Genomic DNA, 24,935 nt, shown 5'->3' with positions numbered 1-24,935 from the left:
CAGTGTCTCCCTATCCCAAAGTCTCTTATTCACCAAAATTACACAAGCAATTAAAATGTAAGCCAATTAGACAAGTTCATTTCATATAAGCTGCGCTATCATTTTGATTTTAATTTTCCTACCCCATAGTTCGACCAAGGGTTTTATATGGGGTTAAATCTCTCTCTCTCTCTCTCTCTCTCTCTCTCTCTCTCTCTCTCTCTCTCTCTCTCTCTCTCTCTCTCTCTCTCTTTGAAGCAGATAGGGTTTATCTTACTACGCTAGTTTATCTTAGTAGATATGGTTTATCTTACTTACTACTACGATGATTAGTCTAGTAGGTAAAAAAATTAGTCGTCATAACAGTTGTTAAGCGTCATCAGGTTTTCATATATACTACTAGAGCCTTTGTAGCTCACTCGGTATAGACGAAGCGCTTTGGTCGGAAAGACCTATGTTCGATTGCTGTCAGTGACGTGAAGAACCTTTATCTGATCTCTTTCGACTAAAGGTGGTTTTAGCCGGTCTGATACAGAGAGATAGGGTTTTTTCATCCGGAAAAGTGGGTTTTTTACGACCCCCAGAACAGGCAAACCGGTCTCGTGAACCCACATGGATTACACTCATGAATACGTCCCAGCCATATGCCGGTCCCGAACCCGGATAAAATTGGGAGGTTGAGGAAAGCAATGTGGAACTACCCGGTAAAAATGTCACCAGGAATACTTTGTGGGAAATGCCTATGAAGTCACCTATGGTCGGAAAACTGAAAGGGAAAATCAGTCACATATACTGCTTGTAAAGAAGTCAACGGACACCTCCGTGGGCAAGGTGCATCGAACCATGTCGAGTCACCTGTTTGTAGCAGGTATAAATGGAGGACTCCGTTTGCTCTTCAGTCAGTGCAAACGGAGTTTGAAAGAGGCGTTGCGATAGGATGCTATGTTGCAAGCCTATCTGTTCGGCAATTGTTGACAAATTGGACCATCCCAGGTCAACAATCAGTGATAACATACAGAGGAGGAAGCACAGGGAATGAACTGCAACTGTTACCCGCAGCGGACGACCTAATGTGACCGTACGATGCTAAGTAGGATAATAGTAAAAACTGTCATTCTTCTGACGACACACTAAATGCGGAGTTCGAGTTCCCAGCGTCTACTGGAACACGATTCTGCACAAAATTTCCATTACCGCAATATGCAAGCCTTACATTATTCGAACTAATATGCAGTGGTGTAAAGAGTTTGAAAGACATTGTACAGCAGAGCGTTGAAGCTTGAAAATCTGTGTTATAGAGACAAGTCACGCTACATCTTTTACCGTGCAGGTAGATGGGTGGGGGTGTGGGGGATGTCCTGTGAACAACTCTTACCAAAGTGCGTAACCCCACTATGAAATTCAGAGGTGGCGGTATTCTGGTATGATCTTGTTTTTTCTGGTTTGGACTCGGACCTCTATTGGTGGTGCCACGAACATTGTACTCCGAGAGGTATCTGAACATTCTGGACAATCCAGTGCTTCCTACTTTGTGGCGTTTCTACGAAACTGACCATTGTCTCATTCAACAAGACAATGCACCGTGTCATAAGGCTTCTGTAACTGTGTGGTTTGAGGACATGAACGTCACTACTGTTGAATGGCATCCACAGAGCCTGATCGCAACCTATTCAACATCTGTAAGATAAACTAGAGCGTCGATTGAGGTCAAGGGACGTCAGCGTCCCGATGATCCAGGGTTTCATTATATGCCTACAGGAAGAATGGTCCAAAATTCCCACTGATCACTACGTACACTTGTGGGAAGTATTCCCCGTAAGATTTCTGCGATCAACTCAGCGAAACGAGGTCCTACACCTTATTAAGGTGGGCAACATAACTGTGTATTCCTCACACTATTGTGTCCATTGACTTCTTTCCAAGCAGTGTATTCCTTTTATTAGATATTCATGTTTCTGTGTGGTGATTTCAATCTAACATTTATAATCAATCCTATAATCATGTAGTCATTTCAAATATTACACATGACGTACCTTGAGGTTAAAAATCATATAACTCCTATATAAAGAAATTAATAATATATTATCGATAAAAGCATACTCGGAAATATGGCTAAACCGATTCTTTCGAAATCAGTTCAGAACGTGAACACCCACATGCACACACACACGCACTGTTATCTGTTACAGAGCGAAGGTGGATATATATAATTTTAAAATCTTTTACATTCTATATCACTGATCGTGAGTCACTCGTAGAAAAGATGTTGGAGCGGGAAGCACCCTAAGGAACACAAGCAACATATTTTCCAGATCTCCTGGGACAAATGGACCAAGTGCAACCCATCCGTGTCAAGCTAGAGAGAGAGAGAGAGAGAGAGAGAGAAACGGAGAGATGCAGCGAATAAGGCATACAGGAAACTTATAATTCATATCTGGATGTCGGATTGCTACAAGGTCAAAAGCAGAAGGGAATAAGCAGATACTGGAAACGATTGCCATACAGGATTCTTGCTTACATGCGAAAATATGGAAGGAAGGAGAAAGAGCAAAGAGAAATTGAAAGTAGTTGTATATGAAAGCATTGCAGGAAGATGAGTAGTCATAGTTATTTTTATTCGTATTTGTAGATATTACAAAAAATTCTGAGAATTGATCAAACTAAGGATAAAAGCACATGAAAGAAATGGAACTTTTATATAAGAACATTTTAATGACGTCTCTGTCTTCGAAGAAATGAATTGAATGAAGGATTAAGAATAAGAGAAATGAAGGAATAAAACTGCAGGAATATGAAGGATGAGAAATAAGGTAATAGAACTAAGTCAATATGTAATAATGTAAAAAAAAAAGAAAATAATAAGATCCAAATATATTACATGCTTCCAAGATGAAGAGGTAGGTCACAGTTTTTATGTAGCAACATAAAATATTACCTCGGAAAGAGATAAATCTCTTCAGCAAAACAGTACAGCAATTAAAAGAGCTGCATGGGTAATACAACAGCAGCAGAAAAAAATTATTCATTTGTATGATCGCACGTGATGCACAGGACATGTGAAAACGAGAAAATGAAAAGCAACAGCTAGTGGCTGTAGTAGTCGATAAGAAGGATCGAAATCACGAAAGAAATAGCTAAAATAAAAGAACAAAAGATTATTGTGAATAAAAAGAGCAAGATAGCAAGTGCAGTCAAAGCAGAAAACCGTCGACTAATTTCCGGTTGCGCAGAAAATAGTCTTAAACATAAGCATCAATTATTTTATAAAAAATCATCAGGGATTAAAGCTATTAGTTGGAAAGCAAAGAAGTAAGCAGTTGCTATTACCTGTTTCTTGTGTTATGACATGAGCACATTTACTAACAATATCGTTGTAGCTGGTAATAATACTTTGCTCTCTGTGTTCGAACCACTGTCTGCGAGGCCGCTTCCTGTAGCAAGATAAAAAAACGCTTCATAAAATATCAGACAATGTAACAGAATCATAGTACACTAACTCTGTTAGAATTCAATGTTAAAGTTTTTAATTTGTCACTCGAGCTCGTAAACCAGTTGGATATGAAACCTAAACAGAACAGAGAAAAAAAAACAGAGCTGGAGATAATATGATATCCGAATTAATATCTCCGGTGTTAAATATACTTATGATTCGCAAGTATACGGGTTGAAATTGTCATTGTCATTTATCATTAGCCACTCCACATAAAAGAAAATTTGTCAACTGCTAATATATCTTCTGAGCTTCAAGCAAAAAAAAAAAAAAAAAAAAAAAAAAAAAAAAAAATATATATATATATATATATATATATATATATATATATATATATAAAGTAGATGTTTGTCAGCATGGTTAGTCGAGTGTTTAGTGTATTAGCGTATAGTATATCTTGCCGTGTACATGGATTTTTATGACTGTCTCTAGGTGGGACATGAATCTCTTCCTCTAGTGTTCAATCACCACTTCGCGTTGTTGGAGGCATGAAGTGATTTGAAAAAGTACTGATGTACATTATATGTACATCAGTTCTTTTGAATTCCTTAGCGGGATAAGAGTATGAAACTATGGTATGAGATGTGTAAATATTTTAAATTTAATAAAATTTACAGATTTTATTATTTTATATTTTATTACATTATAAAAGCTCATGATTTTAAATATTTATTATTTTATTTCTCAGTCACTTATAACGTATGCTTCATCTTCTATTTCGAATTTCGCTACTCCCATGGATCTACAGTTTTCAATTGCAGTTACTTTTGCTCATTGCTTCCCGATGCACACTTGACATATTTCGGAAACATTCCTCTCTATCTGTATAGTTTTCGTCCTTCCTCCAAACATCGCTACTATGCAAATAAATGGAATTGATTTCTCTTCGCTGACTTGATTCTATTTTTGTCTTGCCTCTGGGAAGACATAAAATATTAAAAAAAATCTATATTATAACTTGTCTTCTCACTCGTGTAAGAAAGCTACCTTTTGTCTTGCAAGTCACAAAATGTATCGCTGTAGCATGGAAAGATATAAAAATTATGTTTCAGTGGGTACAATTATTTTCATTATTTTATCCCCAACACTCACTGAGGGGTTATACATAGGTTTTGTGGAACCATAGTAGTAATAGTATATAAGATAAGAACAAAAATAGTTGCCTAATGAACACATTATCTTTGTTATCATATAGATTTTAACCCTCATTTATCACAAGATTATTTGTAAATAAGTTGGGTTGCCTTTATATAAATAAATACAAACTCCCATTGCAAAAATCAAGTCAGTACTTAAAGTGGAGATGAACACAATTTTCTTCAGGTCCTCTGCCTTCCATAACTGTAACCAGTAATACCTTAAAGTCCTTAAAAGGGCGAAGCAAGAATGCTTTTCATATTCCCCGTTATCTGTAGAGGACAGTGTAAGGATAAAGTGTTATTATGCTATTAAAGCTCTGATCATGGCAGGAGGGTAACAGTAATAGCCGAGCCTCAGTTAAAACATCATTGGCTACAGCATTGTCAGCTATTACCCTCCAAGGGTATTAATCACCGCATCTCACGGTCGATTCCATCGTATATTCACAATCCACCAGCAATACTTAAAGTTCTTAAAAGAACTGAGTCCTTGACTCTTTATCCCGTCATCTGAATAAAGAATATCTGTGTGGATGGGGTGATATTGAGTTAAAAGGTCTGGTCATGGCTGGGTAACGGCAATAGCCGAGCCTCAGTTAAAACTTCATTGGCTACAGCATTGCCCTTAAAAGGACTGGCTTAAAGGGGCGAAGCAAAAATGCTTTTTATCCTCCCCGTTATCTATAGATAACAGTGTAGGAATAAGGTGTTATTGAGCTATTAAAGCTCTAATCATGGCAGGTGGTAACAGCAATAGCCAAGCCTCAGTTGGAACTTCGTTGGCTACAGTATTGCCATCCATTATCCTTCAAGGGTATTGGATTGAATGAATCAATCACCGGTCGATTGATTCATCACTCACCATCCAACTCTTAAACCGTACAGCATTGCCGTCTTCAATACAAATTATTGTAGTTATTATATTATATAAAAGTTATGGTAGAGTTCTAGATTTATCTTTATTTCAATAAAAAACCTTAAAATACTTAAATATAAGTGAATTTGAAATACGAATAAGAATTCCTTGAGAAATATATAAATCATTCTTGTTTTGTCAGACCTTTGATCAGAATACAACATCAAACGAAACATTTCTATAACATAATAGACAGATATGAAAACTAATAAATTTGCATAGCTATAAAGAAATGCATCTGTATGCAAGAAAGAATTAAAGAAGTCTAGAAAAATAAAGTTTTCTTATTAATAGAGAAAACGTTCTTAATTTCCTGTAAGCGGGTAGAACAGGGAGAAATAACTTGTGTCTGTCTGTTTTATTTAACTGATGTACTAGAAATGCAGTTTTTACTTTTCTATCCTTTTCTTAATTAAAGTGAGTGCATCGAGGTTAGTCTGTTAAGTTAGTAGAAGTTTAGCTTCTCTTTCCTTATTTACATCTGTAATGTGATTAAGAAAATGAATGGGATGGAGCTAAACTTGTTATCATTAAGTTGAAAAGCATGGGAATTTCTCCTTCTTTTTGAGCAAAATGGAAGATAACGCAAAATGGTCGACCAGTGTGTCGTGTAAATGGCTATTAGTTGCATAATGCATATTGCTTACATGTGTGGGGTTGCAGAATTTTGCACACTTTGCGAATGCTAATTGTTTAAAAAGACTATTGAAGGTCCAATAATCAACAGAAAAGAAAGTAGATCTGCCAAATAAAAGAATACATAAAATAAATCATAAAATGAAATCATATTTGAATTATATATATCAATCAGATTTGATATATATATATATATATATATATATATATATATATATATATAATTTATAATTCACTTTTAAATAATGCAACCAAGTCTTACACAATACAAAAAATGTAAAGAAATGGAGTAGTATTAAGATATCAATTAATATTTTTTTTGGGAGATGGATAGAGTCCTTGACTGATTATCCTGTCATCTGAATAAAGAAAATGTGTGGATGGGTATATATCAATTAATAGTCCTTATAAGGACTGGCTTAAAGGGGTGAAGAAAGAATGCTTTTCATCTTCCCCGTTATCTGTAGAGGACAGTGTAGGGATAAGGTGTTATTGAGCAATTAGAGCTCTGATCATGGCAGGAGGGTAACAGCAATAGCCGAGCCTCAGTTAAAACTTCATTGGCTACAGCATTGCCATCCATTACCCTCCAAGGGTATTGGATTCAAGTTCTTAAGCAGAATCGTTGTTCGCCTTTTATCAATTAATATCCAAGGGGAAATTTTATATATAATTACTTCAATTATTTTACAGAAAGGTGTCTGAGTTTTATTCAAAAAATAAATTAATTTTTAGGGGTAAATTTATGTTTCTCTTTTTTTTATAAAAATTCGTTATTTAATCATTTTAATTATATATTTTTACTTTATAAAGTTGACAGTAGTACATTACATAAATACAATGTAACAGTGTTTACTGTCTAAAAGTATAAAACGAATATTTTTGCCTACCTGGAAAATACATTATTCTTTTTTGATTTTCATAATCTGTTCCTGGGATTGACAGAACGCATTCAAACAAAGTGGCTTCACCTGGTGTCAATTCCCTGTCTCTTATCTCACGGGAAATTTGAATTGAATAGGCACCTCCGCGTCTATGGGAGGTTGTTCTGACTCCGGTCACCAGCTGGGGCTCAGCTTCTTCAGAGCTGAGCTCAAATAAGGTCACCTTAGGAAGCGGAAACACTCCTTCAGCCTCGCACGTGAAATTGGCAACATCTTGAGTAACTTTTGTGTAGTTGAAATCAAAATTTTTCGGAGGAGCTGCAAAAGGAACATTAGCATTAGAAAACAGCCCTGGACATTACGAAGAGAAAATGGCATGGAATTATCCACGTACCATTACGATATTTTAATTACAAATGAGATGCAAACAGAATCGTTTATCCTTCGAAAACCTTTATGTAAGTTAATTAACTCTGTAGCGTGACATTCGGCAATTAGCTTGTACAGAGAATAAGCCATGTTCTATTGGTAATCCTAATACATATTAATGCGGTAGGACTGCATTCGCTGCACTTTTTATTTCGTTGACTAAAGTAGCTAAAGTATGAAATGAATAGAAAGACAATTGCGAAAATCACGAACGGCTACAAAATTAGACTAGTTGGGGAGAAATGAAGAACGGACTACGTATGATGCATACAGACAAGGGAAACGTGAAATATACTGAAGAATTTATATATCATAATTCGTCTAAGCTAACATTTCATTTTGGAATGGATATGTACAATTAAAAAAGCAGTCGTGGATATACTGAACACCATTTAATACGGGTAAGTATGGAATATGTAAATTGTTGACAGGACTCATTTGTTCCCAAACATACAACGGAGTTCCTTCGATTACTTTTTAAAAAAAAATAAATATGAATACATAGAAATGCAGATGACCCATCCTGTTTCACTCTACACTCCGAACTCTTCGAGTGTTACACAGAGAGAAAATTAGTACATGAAATATATTTACTAAAACATACGTTCTTCAGGTTCACATGCACCAATATTTGAGGACATTTTCAATATTTATTTGTCGATTTAATTCTAATATTATTTTCTTATTCTATTAATAAAGCTTAGGGGAAAAAAAAAAAAAAAAGCTAACGTATTACTTTTGACAATGGTAATAAACAGATCGTCCATATAGAAACCCAAATACCACTCAATCATCCTTGCCCCCTATTTTTCGAACCAGTATTCCTTCAAGATATCTAGCAGATATCATGTATCCTATCTGAAACTGAGGAAATGAAACGTATAACCTGTACACGTTTACTTTTCCTCAAAGGTTCTCCCAGCACTCACGATCTGCAACTTATAGCACCAGTGGTGTCAAATGAGAAAACACCTGTGATTTCAACTCATTCTTTCATACGTCCAATACTGTGTATTCAGTTGCTAATACAAACACATTATCTAACTGAATAAGTAAAATAATTCCTACTGGAATGAAGGTCTTCCACCTTCAGTTCACTCGAAGCTCCGACTGCTGTCCAAATTTCATCTTTTCAGCAAGTGAGTCCAATCAATAAAACTCAGCACGCCAGAATCAGTCTATACTTCAGTTCTTAGCAGCTGCAGAGAAATCCATTAGCAAATCCAAATTCGATTTTGAAAAGTAATGTACGGAAAGCTTTCTTCCTACTCCAACGGTAGTGGCGCCTTCTGGTTATCCCACGTCAAGGTCATTTGGTGAATTCTCTGTCCATTCATGTTTCCGATAATCTTATATCCCGTACTGCACATCGTATATCCAAAAAGAAAAAGCTAATCTTCCGTCATTATCCATTTTTCCCTCCGACTCATATAATCTTCACTAACTTCAGATCCTATCCATAGTTACGTTCGTCAAGGAACTCCATTGGTTTTCTTCATTTGACAAATTTTATACTAAACTCCAACTTTTTTTTATAGGTATAGCGATCGGCACAGGATGAGGTCGAAATAACATTGCTTATATACAAAGAGATTCAATTTTATACGGTGCTATTACAGCCTCCGTAACTCACTCGGTATAGACGAAGCCCCTGGGTCGGAAAGACCTGGGTTCGATTCCCGTCTATAACGTGAGGAACCTTTATTTGGTCTCTTTCGACTAAAGGTGAGTTAGCCGGTCTCATACGGAGGTAGGAAGTTGTTTCATCCAGAAATTCGGGTTTTTCGTCTCTCAAAACAGGTAAACCGGCCACGTGAACACACGGATTTACAGTAAAAAAAAATACACATTTAGAAGTCCCTCATTGGAGTGCACAACCTCAACCGATCCTAAAGGGACGGATGAGGAAAATTGGGGAACCCTCACGACAACAATAACAGAATGTGCTATTCTAGGGAGGAGTCTGTTCGTGTGGCTTTGTCGTTACTCAGTTTCCTAATCGCTCAGTTCGTGTCTTAATTACATATAATTATAATCGCCGTAATAGAACAGTTATATCTTTTTTGTAATAATGATCTTGAATATCTATTAAGATATGAAAGAGAGAATAGCATTTCATTTATAAACTCGAATTTCTTCCATATAGAACACGAAGAAATATTATACATTATATATTGGATATCAATATTTCACAATAGTTTATTGACTAATAAAACATTAATCAAATATTCAATGTTGAGCTGCACCTTTTCTATATTAATCGAATTTTCATAATGTTATGGAAAAAGAAAAAATATATACTTACTTGAAAAGACTGGAACTATGTTACATCATCGCGCAAAACAACAGAAAATCATTCAGGTTTACATAAAATCACGAATTTTCCATATTTACAAGAGAAAGGGATAAAACAAGGTAGGTAAATTCAAAAGTATTTCCCGTGTGCAAAGCTTTTAATTACAGCTTGTTCGGGAAATAATACATTGGTACCTAAATCCGTATAAGCATAAAACTATAAAAATAATATTAATAAAAATAACAGGTGTATTCTAAAATGTGTATGATTAACAGTATAATTTAATTGCTATTCAATTTAATAATTGTTTTCTTTATAAATGGTTTTTATTTGTTTTAATTTTATATTCAACATTTCACTACGAGTGTTAGTTATTATTTTATTCATTTTTAATTTCGGCATTCATAATTTTAGTGATGTGATACCCAAATTAAGTATTAAATTAAGTTAAATATTGATTAAAGAATTGAAAAGTAATAAAATCATTTATATTAAAGAAAATATTAAATTGAATAGTAATTAAATTGTAGTGGTTAACTGTACAAGTTTTTAAACACACCTTTTATTTTTATAGTAATATGCTTATATACAAAAAAAAATATATATATATATTTTTTAAAAAAAAACAATATATATATATATATATTTTTTTATTTATTTATTTTTTTTTTTTTTACGAATTTTCATGATCAAGAGTAAAGGAAACAGGACAAGAGTAGAGGAAACAGGATATGATACAGTCCCTACCTTAAAACTTTTCTACATAAAAAAAAAAAAAAAAAATATATATATATATATATATATATATATATATATATATATATATGATACAGTCCCTACCTTAAAACTTTTCTACATAATAGTGGAATACTTTTTTTGTACAATAATAATATATCACAGGAATGAGAAAGTAAAATACGTACAGAATTCCATAGTACTTTACTTCAACAGAAATGTAGATAAGGCAAGAATTGAATAATACATACATTCGAAAATGCAAATCTGCAGTATTATTAGCTAAACATGAGTTTCAGTAAAAATCGATGAGTGCATGGAACTAGTGGAGAGAGACGAAAGTAATTCTGTAAATCACCTGAAGATTATTTGATTGTTCAGACACCGAGCTACGAGAAAAATTTTCTCAAACTAGCACTGATGATGGCGTGGCTTATTATTGGCAGTGATCACCTGGGTTCCAATTTTTATCTCTGCTTCAGAAATCGCTTTCCATTGCAAAAGGGTATATAAAGTGAGTCAAGAAGCAACATCATATCTCATCTATCAGTTAATATATTACAATGGAAACTCGTTTTAACAAATTATGGAATACATAATCCAGCTTGTGGAATAAGTCAGGTGAAATTCGCGCTCTGCAGGATAAAGAGATGGGGACATATGTAAATATAGATTGGTGATTAATATGTGCGAGTTAAACCTGACCTTTACATTAAATGATTCCACAAACAAGTTCCATAATTTGCCATAATGGATGATGCGTCCAACTATTCATTGAACATTTCAGATTTACTGTTGCAATTTTAATCGCCGTTACAGAAACTAAAAATTTTAAATTACAGATTCTCCACGAAAGGCGTATTTTCCACAATATTGAAAACAGATAGTAGTTTGATATTCGCAACTAGTAATTAAAGATTACGATATCGAATTGCAATAAAGTTATCATTACATCATACTGCGCCATCTAGTGTCTGGATTTTACCAATAAACTAGAACATGTCTGTTCTAGAAGCAACAGCATTCAGATCTAATGGAAGGGCGAGAAACGTGTTTAAATCTATTACACTCATGCAACAGAAGTTATCTGTGTTTCTTTTATGCTATTTTGTAATGGCAATATCCCACTAAGTCTTCGAAACAAGTTATCAATTTAGCATACGGCCAAATATTATAGCGTTTTTATAATTACAATACTGTATCATTCTTTAATTTAAAAAAAAAAACAGATCAACTGTACACTCGAGTAAAATTCCAGGCTTTGATATTACTTTGTATATCAAAACATTTTTATAAATATGACGCAAATGTTTGAGTAAATCGTGCTATAACTCTGAAACATACCATTGAGATTTCAACTTATCGCCATATTGAATAATTATAATACATATTAGTTGCAGCGCCATCTAGTGTTCGTTGAGTAATACTTTGGAAATTCATGTAGTTTTTCAGCTTAGCTTTATATAGCTGTGCTGTCAGGGGAAAACAACACAATATTAAATAGCCACAATAATCAACAGATTTGTTTATCGTCTTTGTTCCTCAAAGTAATCTAATCAAACCGAAACTAATACACTTCATTTAACTACACACATAAAGTACCAAAAATGATATAATATAATAGCAAAATTAAATAAATAAATTCAAATATTCTACTTGAAATGTTAAACAAATGTAAAATAAATACTCTTTATGAAACTGAAATATAATTATAAATAAATTAAAAGTATTTATAATATTAGAATCACTTAACTTAAAATATCTTATGATATTTCAAATAAAACTGCATTTGTTTTTAATAATAAAAGTGTAATTTTAAGGATTAAAATTATTTCTAAAAAAAGTTTAATAATTTTTCATTATTATTTAAAAAATTATGAATAACTAAGTAAACCTATTTATTGTTAGAATGATTTTAATATGAGAAAACTTTAATAAAATGCAATTTTTTAACGTTAATATTAACTAATTTTAATGTTTGAGTGATATTAAGTTCTCCTTAACTTAAACATCGGTGATATTGTTGGGAAAACTTCATTAAAATACAATTTCTTAACGTTATTAATATTAACTAATTTTATACAATTTCTTAACGTTAATATTAACTGATTTTAACGTTAATAGAAAGCTGTGTAATGTAATATAAATATGAATTTATTTTAGAAGAATTTCAATATTAAACAACCTTAAATTATGTAAGTGTTTTAATGTTAATATGTAAGTAAGCATATTTTAATCACGTATATTATTTCATTTCGTTTAATAGCATCGAAAATTTTCTGATTATCTAATATATCAATTATTTAATATTTTAATCTTAGTTTATACAAGTTAGTGTGCGATCTGATCCTGGTTTTTATATACGAAAGAATGTGAAAGATTCGAACCTCTGTATTTTCTATATACATTGTGTGTGTGTGTGTGTGTGTGTGTGTGTGTGTGTGTGTGTGTGTGTGTGTGTGTGTGTGTGTGTGTGTGTGTGTGTGTGTGTGTGTGTTTAATGAAATATGCCTTAATTATTTAAATTATGTTTTCCAGAGTTAGCTGACATTAGATCTACAATTTCTTTTTAAGCCCAAAGGTTGAAATGCTAGAATATAATTTCTTATCTCAACTCAGTGAAATAAACGCGTAGAAAGTACGCATCTCTCGCAAAGTTTACGTTTTTCATATATTGTGGATACATCGGAGATCTCCAAACTTTTTCCTTCGCTTCTCTTGTTTCCATCACGAAAAGCGTTCGCTCAATAGCGATCCAATGGGAACAAACGCGTCACGGGGCTTTGCCCTAATCTGCTCAACAGAGTTAAGTAGATTGAAAGTGGCGAACAAAGGTAACGCTAAGTTAACAAGGCGTGTATCTTGTAGTAGCTATTTCTCTTCCTTTCCACATGCACACGTTAAATTGCATCTTTGCTATTGAAAGTTGAGAGTGAGAGAGGAGATCTGAACTTTTGCATCATAATTCTGCCCTAACCAGACCAGTTTAAATTACAAACGTACAAATAGCTTTTTCCCCACGCATGGAATGCTAACAAGTGTAATATAAGGATCCTTGTTGCCTCTAAAATGTGTTGACATCAAAGATTGCACCCGACTTAACCAGTTTTGCAACATTATACAGTCGAAATAACTTGAATCTTAAAAAAAAGTGTAATGTTTTGTACTTTCAAATTTCAAACAATTTTACTTGTATAAGTCGTGTTTACTTTACGTTCGAAGAAATAATAAAATGAGTGCTTAAATTAGGGCTGCTGCTTGGGGAGTCTCTCACAGTATCTTTTGAACACTGGTTTTGTTGAGATCAACAGTAAGTAGGTAATAAAACATTGTTATTCTATGCTTCCCTAATGCTATTTTTTTTTGAACAAACGCAGAACTGAGGAAAATCTTGCTTTTCCACTAGATGGCACCAGGTTCGCATAGTTTTAACTTGAATGTTTTAGGCATGTTTGAAAATTTGCAATGAAAATCAAATAGAAGGAATATATATTTGACTACGCTGTTTATTATCATTATATTATGGGAAGCAATCTGCACCGCTGACTATTATCAAAGATATCTTTTGTGAGGATTTTTGTGTCGTAGCTTTTAATAAGAATCGATTAATAACATAGCCAATGACGCTTGTTAAATACTGGTTTATAAATTTTCATTCTATCAATCTTCATTTCTGTCTGAACCCTAAGCAACCATTTAGTAACGGAATTATTTCTTCACGAGAATAATACGTCATTCGTTTATGATCTTGGAATCCAAAGTTGCTGTATTCAAAGAAAGGAAAATAAATAAGCATTATATTTATATCCAAGTAGATGGAAGGTTATGAAAATACATACTGCAGCGTGAGTTGCTTTGCTATTGCACTACTTAATAGGACAATGAACTCTTCAATGGGGGTTCTACATTGGCCTTTTATTTATGTGTGTATGTGTTATTAAGATATTTTGTTGGTTTCACTGTTTATAAATGCCAATTCTCATCAAATCCTTAATTAAAAATCGACAAATTTTATTTTAGGTGTTAAAGGCAAAATCAGAATTACTAGGATTGTCTAGTAATGCTGATTTTGCCTTTAACACCTAAAACAAAATAATTCTGTGCAAAATGAAATAAATATACATTATCCTTTCTTTTAATTACAATGAAATTTAATTTTCCTAAATATTTATAAAATTTTAATATTACTTTAGTTATTTTCTAGTTTTTTTAATATTATTAAAATTACAATAGAAAATTTAATAAAATCTTAAAATTAATGGTATTAACTAAAATATATTAATATTTAATAATACTCCAAATTAATTACATATTCTAAACTTATCCATGCAGGTTGAGCAGGACGGAATTAGTGTGATATTTTTCATAATCAAGAGGTTAACTATATCTTCGTTATTATAGAGCAGTTAACACTCATAAAACATTTGTCTTTGTGGTAGAGTTGGAAGAACAACGCAAGTACACGTTAGCTGAAATGACCTGTATTTGAATCTTATTTAAGGATGAATGAAATTCTCTGTAGAACTTATCTTTTTAAAGGGGGCGATAGAAAGGTGTTTTTTTTTCCCAGAAAATAGATTTTTCCCCACGAAACAGGCAAACTGGTTTCAGAGGACATGCAGTTAATAGACATCAGCAGAGATTTCTTTATGGCCTTAGTTTTCTTGGTAATTATTTCCAAACAATTCATCTAACGCACTGCATAAACCAAAGACATTACAATAATAGTTCACATATCATCCACTATGCTGGCTACGTTCGACAAAAGATCGTTTTTATGGGCAGAAAAATACAAAAGCGTTCTTTCAAATATAGAGAGAGAATTCAGGCATTTCAAATACCTACTAATAAACTCGGTGGATTTTTCCAAGGAAAACAAGATCGAATTCTGTTTCTGATAAAGATGATACTAGCTATTGTGCCCATTGTTTAAATTAGCTTGGCGTGGTAATGATCCGAAGTGGCTGGGCGTCCGTGTTGTCCTAGGTTAAGGTTCCTTTCAAAAGTAACAATTAGTTGTTAAACCATTTCACTGTCAAGTGTACAATCATAAAAGGTTACAAGCTGTCAGTTTCAGTGCTGCTACCTGGCGAACACAACTGACAACTAAAGAACATTCATTCAAGATCGCATACAAAGAATATTTGAAGCGGGAAAAAAATGGTTGGCCGAATGGTTAGCGTATCCGCTCTCCAGCTAAAAGGCCGCGGATTGGAATCCCGCCGTGTGCATAGATGTTTGTGATTGTCTGTGAAAATACTAGTGGTGGTGGGCGGTAGATGGTGTTGGTGTAATTGTGGTTCGTTGTAGTTGGTGGATTGAGTGGTGGAGACGGACAGTTGTGAGTAAGCCCTCCTTCGATGAGTCTTTGGACTCCCTGGAGGTGTCATATAATAATAATAATATAGTTAATTTCATTTTATATTATTATTTATTAAAAATAAATAGAAATATTAATTTAATATTGCAAAATAATGAAGTTTGAATATAATTTAAGATAAAGTATCTACTTACCGTACACCACCATCACCTGGTCTTCTGAGTCTTGGCTTGCTAGAGAAACTACATGACATGAATACCTCCCACTAAGGTCTGTTGTAGGCCGCAGAATGTTCAGTGCCCGGTACCTAGTGTATGCATTGGACGGTGAAACAGAATAGTCCATATTAAGACGCCCTTGAAGGCGGCTGGACGCATGCCGGGAATTAAGCTCTGGTATCCATTGGTATATGGGTTCTGGATCATCGTTTAAAAACCACTTGACCACTAACCGTAAATCCTTCTCGGAGAAATCGTACTCACAGTCTAACACTACGGAATCTTCGGTACCATTTTGTACCCATCTCGGCATAGACAGACGTGTGATTTCAACTCCATTGGTTCCTAAAAAAATAGATAAATCTGACTATAAAATTAAAATTATAATTCTCTAGAGATTTGATATTCCTACAAGTTACTTTCATGTTTTCTTCTATTGTATTTTATATGAGATATAAACAGTGCCATCTAGTATCAATAATATTTACCAAGTTATGCTTTTATCTTCTTACCGAATTGTTCTGTTTGGAGATGTGTAAAGATAAGCAGACGTTTGTTCTTTAGATTAGAAACAGAAATAATGCATTAACAGGTTAGGAACTTTCCGCTGTAAAAGCTTATTAATTTCCCTTCCCAAAAGCCAATAAATACTTAACATTGACGCTACTGTTCAATGACACAAAGCACTTCACCTCTGTTGACACAATAAACAAACTAAAATCATGTGAAACTCAAGAGGGTTATTATGCTAAAGCTATGCTTTAGGAAAGATTATGAAATTTGTCCTTTGCTTCCGTACTAACCAGTGATTTAGAGCTTCCCCTTTAGCAAAATGTTTATTCGACGTTTCCAGTTGCCCTGAGGAACAATTTCAAAGATTGATGTCTTAGGACCACAATATATTTCAGCTAATATTTTGCCTCACGGAATTCGTACATGGTGAGCAAACACCATTACTGTTATATTCAGTTTACTATGAAGATAAATCATATAAAAGACAACTAGTAATGTTTTAAATTCTTCTTATCTTGAATGTTTGCTCACCTTGATAAATGTCGTAGATAATTTATTTTTCTAAATGCAGTGTTTATAAATTAGCTGCTTGGCCAATCAGGATTTGCTGGTTAATCACGAGGTCCCATTCAGGTAGATCTGCAGAAGCGTTATACAAAATGTTTTTTTTTTTAATAATAGTATTAATGCAAGTTAATTGGAGTATTTAGTAAGAAATAATATTAAGATGTTACAAAACTGACTGACTGATAATATTATTTTCCTATGAGACACTGATGACTGAATTGATAAGCTAAAAATTAATAAATTGTCTTTTTGATGGGCTAACTGGTTGATAGTTGATAACAGATGTAACTTAGAAGGACGAAACACGTTTTACATATACGTTTTTACAATCGGGCGTGGGCTATTTGTGTGAAAGTAATATAAAAGATTTTCTATTATTATTTTTTTTTATAAAATAAATTTTTAGAGTTCTTTTTCTTCCTTGATTTTTAAAATAATTTTGTATACATTTCTTATACCATTATATTTAATGAATAACTTAAATTAATATTCACTTTAAATAATGAAAACGTGAGTGATTTAGCTTGCTAACATTTGTTGTTACACACATAGAACTGTCATACTTAATTTTTTCCATCTCTTTTGTATATAAATAAAATGTTTTTTTTTTTCTTACACAACCTTTTCCTTTACTTCCTAAAGTTGAAGGAACCTCACATTCATTTCCAAATCCCTACTTCTGAGCTTTATCTCTCAGATGCATCGCTAGTATGTGTTCCTGAATCTATTTCTTGTTCCCGTCCTGCGTATCGATTTCTATCCAATTATTAATTCATTCATTTGGATTTCTACCCGCGGTGCACCGAGCTAATGTCGGAAAGCAACCCTCAAAGGAGGGACCATTTTTGTATTTTCTCTTTCGGTATATCGTTGATTAAATTCACTTGTGCGTCGACTTAATATATTCTGAGGCTGACTAATTCACCCAAACTGAGGTGCATTGTAAGTTCAGACTGTAATGTGATGGTTACTATTACACTTTGAAGCATAAAGCCGTTACGTTTTTTTTTTTTTTTTTCTTCAAAAATCGTCTGCTAGTTCCTTCCGTTTCCAATACATCACCATACTGGGAGTTTAACATCTGCCAATAACCGAGTGACAGATCGCGGCACGTACAGTCTAAAGGACCGCTAGTTGTGGGGTGTTTATGAAGAAGAGCATCCTTTTATTGTCGAAAGAGTTTGGCTCGTTATCGCTGTCGCCGTGTGTCACTAGGGAAAACTGGAATAGTGCCTGACATCGTACTGAAGAATGGACTTTCTTCAAGCATCTACTCCTTAACACATTACCCTCGTGTTACACACTTTCCGACATACTGGAGGTAAAAAGACACGGAAATACTCTTCGCTAGATTGAGTAAACTTCTTTATCTTTCAGTGGCTACTAGAGGTTTGACTGTTGACACAAAAACGTACAGCAAGCACACGTTTTAGTCTTTTGCCTTTGAGACATTATTAACACTTGAAATAAGACAAGAATAGTACAAACACGAACAAAATACAAGAACAACATTCAGAGAAAAAGTAATGGAATAACAATAGCAAAAAAAAGAGGAAAATATTTGACCAACATTAATATGAGAACAAGACAAAAATATTGAGGGGTCAACATAAACATTTGAAGTACAGTCAATAGTAGTGTAAACCTCTGTGTAAGTAAATTCTTGATGTTTCTAATATCAACTTTGTAATACTCTTTTATTGGATATATAAAAGTATATACTTTTATGTTTAAAAATACATAAAATATTTCACATTTTTGGGGAAAAAAATTAATCATATTTTATACTAAAGATTTTAATTCGGTAAACTTATTTCAGTAGGAAAAGTCATCCCTTCGCATAACTCTGCAAGTATCTAAGAATTCATCTGGATAAGCGCTTTAAATTTCAAGACACGCATACAAAGCGTCTCCCCAAATTTCAAGACACGGATAAATTGCGTCTCCCCAAAGCAAGTCAGACTACTACACAGCTATATCCACTTTTGAGTAGGAACAGCTTCCTAAACATAAACAACAAAATTCTCCTTTACAAATCAGTGATAACACCTCAAATAATTTACTCCTCACCAACTTGGGGACACACGTCTAAACAGAACATCCACAGATTGCAAACGATCCAGAACACATGCCTAAGAATGGCATTTAATGCCCCTTGGTTCATCAGAAACCTGCAGTTACACCAAGAAGCCAACCTTCCAGATATCAAGACCTACATGACAGGCATTGCAGAAAAATTCTTCACAATCACAGATCATCAACTAATTCAACAGGCAGCGGACTACAAACTCTCAGAACGTTTCGAATATAAAAAAACGAAATCCGCCATCGCAAGAGAAAGCTAATATAGCTTACAATGCTCACAATGAGCGGTAAATTACCTACAATAATCCCTTCACACACAAGCTAAAATCAGATGAAGGGATGAAGAGTCAAGGACTCGGTCCATCTCCCAAAGAAGTTCCAATTATTTCAGTACTTAAAAAGGAATTAGTTTCGGTTCAATTTTCAATATAATTAGGTGATATATTTCAATACTTCAAATAACTTTGTTTTAATACTATTAATTAATCATTTTAAGTTAAAGTTAAGAAAATCTCCGACCTGGTTCTCGAGTAGTTAGCGTACCCCTCTTCATCCAACATGTCGCGGGTTTGAATCCCGGCGTGAGCATGGATGTTTGCGATTGTCTTTAGGTGGAGAACACAAATGGCGATGATTTTCATCGCCCGGTGTGAGACCACCTTCCCTGTTTATTAGAGGCGTGATGTTGCTTGAAAAAGTTACACGTTTCGTATCTAGAACAGAATTTTCGAACTATAGTAAAATAATACATAAAATATTACAAAATTATGTAGAATTAATAAAAATGAAAAAAAATCCGTATACTACCCAAGATACAAATGTATTATAGGCTTACTAATAGTGGTGGGTAGGGGGAAACCCTACCCACATAAAAAATCAGAACCGTAGTACCAACAACAGTCAAAAAGCCTTTAAAAGCTTTCGTTCAATTTTTGAGATATCTTTTTTTTGCTACTAATTTTATTGTTCTATAGGAGATATATTCTGTTATATGAGAGAATAATCAATTTTAGAGAAGTTTGGTTTCTAAAAATAAAATTTTGTTTAAAATTGATCAAGAAAGGAATATCGATAGATAAAAAATTACTCTAAAGCTTGGGATTACTTTTATTGCATATCCCACAAAATATGCCAAACAAGTTTAGATTCTTGATTTTTGTTGATAGCTTTAGATAAGAACATTTAGTTGTATGGTTTTGTTGGGATTTCAATGAAAGCCAGACCAGTACATTACACCTATAATAATAAATATTTAAAAGAAAAGCACCTCTCCAGTAGTGAAAAAAACCTTCCATATGCTGTCTAAGCTGCTAGAAACCTATAACTTGGTCCATTTGGAATCCAAGTCTTTGTAACTCAAGGACATATGCTGCCCACGCAATGGACACCCTAGTCACTTTCGGAATTTTGCTCAGATAGATATCCAATATTTTTTATAAAAAATAATATAATACCATATCATGTTTTAATAAATAATAATTAATTAATTAAATTATAACTAAAGTACATAAATACTGTTTAAATATAATATTTATTGTCTATTGACTATTTATTCTAATTTCTAATTATCTCAAATTACTCATTTTAGCATTTCAATTCAGGCAAATGAAATTACAACTCAAACAATGAGAAAGGCACTTTGAGCTACGAATTTTACTACTTACTTATGACCAAATTATCTACTCATGTTTAATTATTTGTGGATGCCATATTTGTAACATCTATTTCTAACTATCACAACATTAAGAAGTAATAGAATTATTACAGCTACTTCGTTGTTATGTTTGATCTCACACTCATTACTATGCATGACAAATCAGAACTGTTGATAAACCAAACAACTTTCAAATATTCAGATAAGATAAAAGAAAAGGTGTATCTGGAAAAGTATATAACATTAGCGCAGAAGACTGCTGAAATTTTGAAAATAATTCAATTTTAAATATATAGAAATTTTAATATAATCAAATTACATTAATTTTAGCTATTATTGTTTCATTTAATTCTGATCTAATCGTTTTGACTTGTAATGTCCACGCAATAGCTTCACCGAATAGTGCTTCGTTGAGTTCTTGACTTTCTGCAGAATGATTGATTATCAGTTTGACATTTCATGTGGTGCAAAAACAAATTCCAAGATCTCAATGGCAGATATAAAAGGAGCGTATCAGAAATGAATTATAAAGATTTTAACATTAAATTTAGTAAATGATCATAGCTGTTAACTGTTTATATCAAAATCCCTAAAATGTAATAAAATACCATATAGGAATAGCAGATTGATTACACTCTTCACAACTCAAAACATCATTATTATTACAGATCTACAAATCAATAGATAAAATAATTAAAGGAAGAACACAGAAGAAATGAAAGTATGAAAAAGTTATGGAAAACAAGCTATAAAAAGGCGAAACAAAAATAAAATGAACATGTAAACAAAACCTGAGGTCTAAATAGATAGAGTAAGGGAAAAGAGAAAGCTGAAGCGATATATCGACTTTTTTTCTCGTATTTTTCGGAACTTGGGTGTCATACTGACTGCATTTCTACATGCTACAAAGGATGAGAAGAAAAGTGATGGAGAGAGAGCCTTACAATAGGCCAGCACGGGATGTTTGTAGGGCTGTCAGTGGAGAGAAGAATTTCACAATACCGTGCCTCCCTGTTGTGCTCTGAGATCCAGTTATTGAAACCTGATAGTGTCATATGAGCAACCGAATCCAGCAACGTTTTAATGGATTGGATAACCAAACAAACCATTAATCTAGACATTTTCAGGGAAGAGAGAGAGAGAGACGGAGATGCTTGGTCGCTTTTACGTCATCCCCCACACCTATATAGTCTCCCGACATGTGGAGTCAGGATAGCGATCGATGAAGGGTAAGCATCAACACACACCCAGAGTAGCCACCAGCCACGGCGGAACAAGAAATCGATCATGTGACTAAGGTTGCTTGTGTGTGAGAGACAACAATGGGTTATCAAATTCCCTATACAACGAACTTTTCGGGGTCCTTCATCATTACAGTGTATTGTTGCCAGTAAGCCCGTTACAAAAAAAAAAAAAAACGGAAAAAATGACCCCGGTAATCTCATGTGCGTAACGGTTAAAAAAACCTCAAGGTCGATTTTATATGCGGGTAGTTTGTAGAGTTAATACTGTTCCAAGATGTTCTACAGTATTTGTTTTTGATAAGTCGTATATATTGTAAATGGGTGTTATAATTCATATTTAAATATTCTTCTCTTATTCAAAAAAAATATTTTTTAATTCAAAGTCCATAATTTGTTTAGAAACAAAAATCTTAACGCGATATTTATTTAAATTATTCCTTTGTATTCGCTATAGGAACAAATCCATATATTTTTATAGATTTAATCGTGTCAGCTGTGGACGACTTTAACAAAATTATTTATTTATTTATTGTTGTTGTTGATGTTGTGTTGACGATCACATTCATTCGTAAAAATCCTATTTCACATTCATTCATTGAGATTGGAATCTTATTCGGAACGTTCATCAAATCCTTCATTTTTTCTGAAATATTTTCAATGAGTTATTTTCGAAATCTCAATTCGTGGGTTTCGGAAATAACTCCCATTTGTTTACATAATGCACATCTACGTCTCTCAATTTGCTAGTTTAGATAGTTATACTTCGTCTAGTGATTTCGATGAACAGTCCAGCAATTTGGCCAATTATTTCTTGTTGTTGTTGGACTTGGATACCCCAAGAACAAAATCAGATTGAAAACAAAAATTCTTTACTCATTTATTACTAGATTTGAATTTCAAAACTGTGCATGGAGAAAAGAAACTTAATTCTTTTCTCTTTTTTTTACTTTACAGTTCAATAATATTTGATATTATTTGTGAGATTACTTCTAAATTGTCCCCCTGTATCTTGTTGCGTATTAGGTATATGCTGGAAGTATAGTAGTGAAATGAAAATGGCCTTGTGTAGTGAAAAAGATCTCCCAATACACAGAAAATATACTGTATTTGGTGAAAAGTAGAGTCATTTGAATATTTAAAGACAACTGGAATGAAAATGATCGTATACCCTGAAACGAACCTCTTTTCCCCATCACATCCGATTTTATAGTTTCAAGCCAAATCAACTTTTATTGTAGCACGAAATATAGAACAGTGTGCTAATAACTAATTTGAAAATAATATACCAGAGGAAATTATTCACTCCTATGTACGTCACCAGGTGTCAAGAGTGAAGGGTGGTTTTTCTTCTAAAAATAGACAGGATTAATGCCACGTTTTGGTCGCATTAAACGTGCCACTTGATAATGGCAAGAACATCACTGTTTAAGGAATCCTTTATGGCAGGTCTTGAAGTATGAGCCATTTGAGCTCTGAAACGTTTGTCAATAAAAAGAAAGAATAGAGTCTACTGTCATCCGCAGTGCTGAGCAGGACTAGATGTCATAGAGAGAGAGAGAGAGAGAGAGAGAGAGAAGATTATTGATGTATAGTAGGAAGAATGTAGGTGAAAGCATAGAGCTGTGAAGTAATCACACCATTGATTGAAAAATCTGATGACAGGAACCCATTTACAATGACGCAAAATGAATGAACGGAGACGAAACTGGAGTCTATTCCCAAAGGGTAGGAGGAATACCATAAGTTGATATCTTGGTAAGATGACTGCAATCCCACGCACGATCAAATGCCTTTAGAAATATCAATAGAGTTTCTCTTCAGATTTTTCCATGACTTATGTCCAAAGGCGAGTAAGGTGAGCTAGATGATTCCATCAGATGTAGAACGAGAATGGCGGAATCCATACTGTTGCTCACTAAGTCTCCAACTAGTGAATTAGGTCAACTGTTGATGTTCATTATTTTCGAGACTACAGGAGTCAGAGCATTAAGGAAATGGTTCAACAGTCGACTATTTGGGAATATGGATAAACCTTGAAACAAAAGCGATTCCACTTAGTGCAGTGAACATGTTATGTCCTTATCCTTATAAGGACTGGCTTAAAGGGGCGAAGCAAGAATGCTTTTCATCTTCCCCGTTATCTGTAGAGGACAGTGTAGGGATAAGGTGTTATTGAGCATTAAAGCTCTGATCATGGCAGGTGGGTAACAGCAATAGCCGAGCCTCTGTTAGAACTTTATTGGTTACAGCAATGCCATCCATTACCCTCCAAGGGTATTAATCTACAACTTCTTTTCCATCACCTTCCTGTCAACATGTTATGTTTGTCACTGTCTTTAATCATACAGCATTTTATATAAAAAAAATAAGGTGCGCTAAGTTTATTATTTTTATATTTTTATGTGATTCCTAAACAAAAAATAACAAACTCATAGAACGTTAGTACAGTGAATGGGCTAATTTTTTTATTATTATTTCTTGCGAATATATTATGTTTAGAGAAAAATTCTTACAGTTTATGTTGTTTATTATGATCTGTGTGTGTATGATAAATTAAGATGTTACTAATAACCGAACAATTATACCAATGGTACCCATAACGCCAATCGCGGGAAGAGTTTTAGTCGTTCGCCAAGAGTGCGTTTAAAATTTTAAAAAACAGAAATAATTTTTCTTGAAAACTCCATCAAGTGGAGTCACGACAAAAGTTGCTTCGATCCTAACTCCAATCAATCCAAATCCAGCTGCACTCATAAATTCAATCCAAATTTCTTCAAAATGCACAGATTATACTGTTCGTAATAGGCATATGTAGTTCAGTTAGTTTTTA

General features: G+C 33.6%; 1 protein-coding gene across 1 annotated transcript in view; it reads right to left on the bottom strand.

The window, feature by feature from the left end:
* The window catches only part of LOC150106745 (uncharacterized), a 113,284-nt gene that overhangs the window by 7,047 nt on the left and 81,302 nt on the right, over nt 1–24,935 (bottom strand). Inside the window, exons 2-4 of the mRNA XM_090393312.1 lie at nt 16,019–16,387; nt 7,051–7,362; nt 3,307–3,410 (exon numbers count right to left, since the gene is read on the bottom strand). Coding sequence (XP_090249438.1) covers nt 3,319–3,410; nt 7,051–7,362; nt 16,019–16,387 — 773 coding nt within the window. The 3' untranslated portion in view covers nt 3,307–3,318. The remainder of the gene's footprint in view (nt 1–3,306; nt 3,411–7,050; nt 7,363–16,018; nt 16,388–24,935) is intronic.

The sequence above is a fragment of the Typopeltis vanoorti genome, chromosome 5 (genome assembly GCF_054136105.1).
Source record: "Typopeltis vanoorti isolate ZY-2024b chromosome 5, IOZ_Tvanoo_1.0, whole genome shotgun sequence".
NCBI classification, from domain to species: Eukaryota; Metazoa; Arthropoda; class Arachnida; order Uropygi; family Thelyphonidae; genus Typopeltis; species Typopeltis vanoorti.
Note: the sequence above shows the minus strand (reverse complement) of the source record. Positions and strands in the feature narration are given on the sequence as shown.